The sequence below is a fragment of the Puma concolor genome, chromosome D1 (assembly GCF_028749965.1).
Source record: "Puma concolor isolate L17-30 chromosome D1, mPumCon1.1.hap2, whole genome shotgun sequence".
Taxonomy (NCBI): Eukaryota; Metazoa; Chordata; class Mammalia; order Carnivora; family Felidae; genus Puma; species Puma concolor.
Genome location: NC_141676.1, coordinates 4,960,143 through 4,966,387, shown reverse-complemented (window position 1 = coordinate 4,966,387; position 6,245 = coordinate 4,960,143). Strand labels below are relative to the sequence as shown.

The window sequence follows — 6,245 nt, the reverse complement described above, 5'->3', positions numbered from 1 at the left end:
CAACGGGGGGAGACGGGTGGTCCTGGAGCCTTCAGCTGCCTACAGCCAGCGCTTCCCTCAGGTTTTGCGGGAGGGGCTGTGGCCAGGCCGACGGGCTGGGCAGGGTTGGCGGGAAAGGGAGATCAAGGTCTCTCCTGGAGTGAAGTACATTCTTTTATTAGCACAAAACAACAACGCAGCAGCCCCAAGGCTCGAGAATAAGTTAAGGCACAGAACAGGCAAGGGACGAGTTTCCCGGGCCTGGGTAGTGGGCAAACTTCCTGAGCAAACTTCGAGGGGGCTGGGGGCTCGAGGGTCCTGCAGTCCTTCCCTTGAGATGAGGAAACCAGAGCGGGGCGGGGCCGAGGAGCGCCCCCTGGGGCCGCTCGCAGGCGAGGCTGGATCCCCTCGGTCCGCCCGCGGCTCACTTCTCGAAATAGGGCAAGTAGAAGAACTGGAAGCCCCGGTGGCCCTTGACGGCGCAGTAGATGAAGATCACGTGGTAGACTGCGGGGGCGGGGCCGGTCAGCGCCGAGACCCGCCCGAGACCCGCCCCCGGCCCGCCCCCAGCCCCGCCCCGCCCCTGCCCGGAGCCCTTCCGCACCTCCCGGGACCAACAGCAGGAAGCCGGGCACGAAGAAGATGGCGCTGGAGACACCTGCAGGAGGAGGGGCCGAGTCGAGGCTGGGAGGCACCGGGGCGGGACCGGGGGGGGGGGGGGGGCGGGTCACTGTCTGGTCAAGTCTCGCTGCGGTGAAAGGGGTCCTTTCCTGCTGTGAGGGTGGAAGCAAACTTCCGAGGGGGTTGGGGGCTCGCGGGTCCTGGAGGAGTTTTTCTCTTGTGGGGAACCCCGCTGCCTGCGGAGGTAGGAGGGGGCGCTCACCTGGCGAGGGGGCCACCTCCAGTCCCACGGCGATCAGGATCAGCACTGCGCACAGATGGATCCGCGAGGGTGAGGGGGGGAGGCGGGGGCAGGGGCTGGCGGCAGGGCGGGGAACTCCACCCACCACCCCCAGCAAGGCTTAGGCCCCAGGAGTGTCCCCAATCTGAACTGAGGGTTCCCTAGCCAGAGGACCCTTCCTGGGAAGCTCACCAAGCTCTGTGTTTTCAGAGCAGGGCACCTGGCAGGGCCTGGGAAATGTCTGAAGTGAGATTTTCCTCTGCTCCGTGGTGTGGCCTTTAGTCAATCGACAAACATTTATGGAACACCTGCTGTGTGCCTGGTACTGGGAATCCCACAGGGAAAAGCGAATGAGGTCCCTGCCCTCATGGCCCTTCCCTAGTGGTGCAACCAACAAGAAACTCCAAGCTACGATCCAGTGATAGGGGGTGTGGCAGGCCAGAGCAGGCGGCAGGGGGAGCCTGGGGGATCGGGAGGGGCTTCCTGGAGGCGGTAGCAATGACGCTGAGCAGGGGTGGTGACAGCTATAGCAGCTAACATTTAGTTGTTACTTACCAGGTGCTGCCAGGCACTGGGCTAAGCTTGTTACCTGCACTGCTTTATTGTCACCGTGACTGAATGAAACAGGTATTATCATCCCCATTTCACAGAAGATGAAACTGAGACGCAGAGAGGTGCATGTGGAAGGAGGAGGCGCTTGGACTCTGGAGGCTTTGCTATGGGCTTGGTGCAGGCAGAAAAGAACTGGAATGCTCCGGGCGGAGGGAGCAGCATGGCAAAGGCCTAGAGTCTGGAAGGAACTTGGGGCCTTCCAGGAGCTTCCAGAGTGGAAGACTGGAGAGGCAAGAGCCCGGGCTTGAGGAGTCTGGCAGGGCCTGTGGACCCCAACGAGGGATGTGAACTTTGGCTGAGAACAGTGCGTTTGGGGAAGTCATGGCTGGATCAACTTTTCAGACCTACAGAGTCCTGGGTCCCCGCTTAGAGGATGGGATTGGGGGCGGTGGGGGAGCTGGGCTTTCCAGCAAGGGAGCGATATGGCATGAAGGCTCGAGGGGCCACCATGGACTGTTAGGTGACTGGTGGCCCGTATAGAGCACTTGAAAAAAGGAATGGTGGGGGCTGAAACACTACCTGCCACCCTGGCTTAGGGCTGGGGGCCCTGCCCACTCAGAGGAGGTGTCTTCTAAGTCCTACAAAGGCCCTTTATAGGCCTGGTAATGTCACTGATGTGGGTTTAAATCCCAGCTCATCTACCTCACAGCTGAGGTCTGAGCAAGTCCCTTTACCTGGCTGAGCCTCTGTCCTTATTTCTGGACTGGGATGGTAATAATGCTTGCCCTTGTGGGTACTGGGAGAGAGAATGAAATGGGATAAGGCAGGTGGCCCGTATGACCAGTGCCCAGCTTGCAGTGGGGACTGGAGAAGTTGGTGGCTCCCTCCCCCCACACGTAGACACCCAGAGCCGAGGCGAGGACGCTGCTCAGCTTTCTGGCTAACGGACTCTGACCGTGCTGGAAGATGGAGAGCAGTTGCCACAGCTGGGCTGTCCTCACGAGCCCCTCTTGATCCCGACCCTAGGTCCCTGCTGGGGATCCTGATTCCTCAGCCCCATAGAATGAGTCAGAAAACATCTGGCTGGGAGATCTGTCTGCTCTGGTCTTCGCTTTCCCCATCTGGGCAATAGGTGTACCCGGTGAGGGCCAGGGAGGGGTCCTCCTCAGCTCTCAGACTCCAGGGATGGGGACGCAACAGGTGCTCCGTGGGTCGGGCTGGCAGGGTGCTCAGCATCCCTGTCGACGGGGATGGGCAGATCCCTGAGCACTTGTCTCCGTACTGGTTCTGGGTCACGGTCCCACCTCTCACTTTCTGTGTGACCTCCGTAAGGCCGGAAATAAGCCTACCCTGCGGCTGGCTTGAAGTAGCCACAGAATAAATGGTGGCTGTTGGCTCTTTTGCTCCATGAGGGATTAAATGGCTAAGTTAAAAAAAAGTTTGGAGCATGGGACCAGGTTCCCTTTTCCACTATGTGTGATTTCCTGGCTGTGTGTCCAGGAGACCGGGCCTGCTCCTCTTAAGGCCTCAGTTTCCTCACCTGTAAAATGGGGGTGGGGTGATGGCACTCAGCTGGATGTAGGGAGGCTCCGTGGGCCAAGGGGGACCCAGACCCTGCACGAAGGGAGGACGGCGCCCTCACGGGGGTAGGCAGGGGACCCACAGGGGCACTCACCCAGCCCCAGCAGCAGGAGTAGGAAGGAGGCCAGCACTACCCGGCGGTTCTTCTGGATCAAAGGGTGTTGCGTCCAGCTGGGGGGCAGGACAGCAGGATGAGTGCGAGAAGTGACAAGAGCCCCACCCTCTCCCATCACTCTTCCCCACCCAGAGGACCGAGGGGGAAAGCCAGGGCTGCCCGTTCTGGGTCACAGACTGCAGGTGGCTTAAGCAGGGCAGGCTCTCACCTGCAGCAGGCATGGTAGGATCGCTGGGTGCTGTTGCTGATGGTGCTGAAGGACCACTGGGAGCTGCGGATGGACGTTCGGCTGGAATCCCTGCTGGCCAGGTGGGCCCAGTGAGAGGCAGGGCAAGTGATGAAGGGGTCATAATGACGTGGTGGGGGTTGGTACAGGGATTAGGATGGGTGTCCCTGCGGGAGAGGGGGCACTGAGAGGGGACAAAGTGAGGAGGATTCAAGGGCTGGGGTCTCTGCAGGACCGAGGATGGAAAAAACCTGCAGATTCGAGCTAGGGATTCCTGCAGGACGGATGACCTGGGGGAAGGTAGGGGCTAGACCAGGCTAGGGGTTTTCTGCAGGAGAAAGAGCGTGGTGGGGGTGTGGGGGGGGGGTGAGGCTGGCACTGGGGTAGGGTGACCCTGCAGGACCCATGAGGGGCGTGGGGATCGGGCTAGGAATCCTTGTAGGACAGGATGTGACAGAGCTGAGTAGTGTGAGGTGGGAAACTGGCCAGGGACCTTGGGGAAAGGAGCCAGGAGCAGGGTTAGAGGCGTAGGCCGGGTCCCCACCTGGCCCTGACCTGATGCTGACTCCCCCATCCGGCTCCGGAGAGGCTTGGGCTGCATCGTCATCATTCTCCAGGTTCTATTCCAGAACACAGGGCTCAGAGGGGTTACTGGGCCCAGGCCCTTCCTCCTCCCTTCTCACGGAGAGGAGAGCAAGCCCACACAGCTGTTTGCCTGGCCGCTTGACAGCTGCTCACCTGGCCCTCCACCCTCCCCGCAAAACAGGTTTGATGATTCACAGAAACTGAAACCCAGGTAGGAGGTGGGGGGGGGGGGTGCTGGTTGAGGGCTCCCAACATGGTCCCAGGGCCAGGAGCGCCCCCAAGTTTGGGAGTCAGGGTGGAGCTTTCAGAATGGTATTTCAGGGGCCCAGTATGGAGGCTCCGGATTTGGAGTGCCACAGGGCAAAAGTCCTGGTTTTCAGGTTTGGGGCGCAGGAATCTGATACAGGGCTCGAATAAAAGGATCTTGGCGGAAGTCCCTCAGGGAGATTGGAGATTCCCAGTTTAGTGGGAGTCAAGGCATGGGTAAGGACCCATCAGGTGAGTGAGGGCCTCCAGCTCTGGGGTAGGGGAGTGGGGGCGGGGGCAGGATGGGGTGGGGACTTCCAGAACAGAAGCGGGAGAGTGGAAGGCTCGAGGGTCTGCTCCACCCTCCGGAGTTTGGGCAAGATCTGGTTCAGGGACAAGAAGAGCTCTCTAGCCCAGCGGGGAAAGAGGGCGTTGGGTCCCGACTCAGGATAAGTGGGGACACCGGGTGGGATTTCCAGCTGGGGCTAGGGGAAGAACTCCCGGGTTCGGTGGCTGGGGACCAAAATCAGAATTGGGAGGGTCTGGGCAGGGCCTTGAATCAGTGGCTACGTAGGCAGGGGCGTCTAGACAGATTTTCCCTTGAGTTGGGGTTCTCCAGGGTCCGGCCTCGGCCTGGGGTACCCCCCGGACCCGGGCTGGGGTTGAGGTGGGCCGGGCCGTTCACCTGGTAGCGCAGCCGGGACTGCTTGTCCTCGTCGGCCACCTCGAACCGGGCTCGGCGCTCGAAGTGCAGCGGCCCGAAGCGGGCGACCCCGCTGAATTCGGGCCCCGGGCCCGCGTCCTCCAGGGACAGCTCGAAGGCGTCATCGATGCTGAACTGGGGCCGGGCGGCGCTCATGGCCCCGGCCCGCTCAGGAGCCTTGCGCCGCCGCCATCCGAGCCCGCCAGCCCCGAGCGCCGCGGCCCCGCCCCCGCACGCAGGCCCCGCCCCGTGCTGTAGGCTTAAGACTGCGACTGTCCGGCGCCCCGGCCGAGGCCCCGCCCCCACGCAACGGCCCCGCCCCTGCTCGCCCTCGGCAGGCCGGAGCTGCCGAGCGCCGAGCGGGCCAGTGGGCGGGCCCTCCTTTGGGGACGGCGCAGAGTTTCCGGCGCCTCCCAGCGGCCGCCTACGCGAGCCACAGCGGGTGCAGCGCTCGCTGGCTTGCAATTCGTAGGTCTGTGTCTTGGGCTTGGAGGGGCACCCCAGGCCCGAGATGGAGCGTTGCGCGTCCCAGCCTGCGCCTCGAGTGCCAAGGAGACTCCTAGGACCAGACTGTGTTCCCACCTTGACTCACCGCGGCTCTGCACCGGTTGGGTATTCTCACCATAGCAGGTGTGGACTCTGAGGCTCAGAAAGCTTATGTGGCTTCCACTCCTCCGATCCAGTCTCCACTCAGCAGCCAAAGTGATCTTTTAAAATGTATCTCATCTTTTTCTCTGTGTATTACTCTTAAGGAAAAAAATGTTTTGTTTTGTTTTGTTTTTAAAGTATGCTGCTAAGTCACTCCTCTGTATGAAACTGTCTCTTGGTTTTCCATTGTGTTTAGAATAAGATCTGAGCTCTTTTTGACGAAGGCCTACAAAGCTGTGAATGATCTGTTCCCCGCCTACATCTTCAATCTCCTCAAGCCCCCTCTGCCCCTCTTTCACCTACCCAGCCACACAGGCCAAACTCATTGTCACCTCGGGGCCTTTGCACATGCTGTTCCCTGTGCCTGGAAAGCACTTAACCTTGCTCTTTCACAACTGGGTCCTTTCATCATCTGCATCCCTGCTGGAAAGTCAGGTGTCAGAGATGCCATCCGTGATGATGCAATCTAAAGTCAGTATCACATTACACGGCACTTATCCGAGGGTAACTTATGTTACACTGTTTTATTCACCAGCGTGTCCACGGTGCCCAGAACAGTGTTTGGCCCTGAGTAGATGCTCGTTAAATATTTGTGGATGAAATGAATGAATGCTTTGCCCAAATCCCCAGTGCTTACAGGTGGTAGAACTGGGGTTGGAACCCAAGCTCCCCTGGTTCCAGGGATGCTCGTCCCCCACCCACCACACCT

At 60.4% G+C, this 6,245-nt stretch overlaps 1 protein-coding gene across 9 annotated transcripts; it reads right to left on the bottom strand.

Annotated features, from left to right (window-relative positions):
• Positions 1-5,136, bottom strand: TMEM134 (transmembrane protein 134). Of its 9 annotated transcripts, none has more exons than XM_086676760.1 (8): positions 4,871-5,136; positions 3,910-3,974; positions 3,337-3,399; positions 3,108-3,184; positions 1,073-1,156; positions 863-907; positions 584-637; positions 262-486 (listed from the first exon to the last, which is right to left on the bottom strand). In XM_086676760.1, the coding sequence occupies exons 1-8, from the start codon at positions 5,042-5,044 to the stop codon at positions 404-406; spliced, it is 645 nt and encodes a 214-aa protein (XP_086532886.1). In that variant the 5' UTR covers positions 5,045-5,136; the 3' UTR covers positions 262-403. The 9 variants fall into 9 exon arrangements, with proteins under 9 accessions (XP_086532884.1, XP_086532883.1, XP_086532886.1 ...); XM_086676759.1 differs by having other exon boundaries at positions 3,337-3,426; positions 4,871-5,132; XM_086676758.1 differs by lacking the exon at positions 1,073-1,156 and having other exon boundaries at positions 1-486; positions 3,899-3,974; positions 4,871-5,134.
• Positions 5,137-6,245: the final 1,109 nt, after the last annotated feature.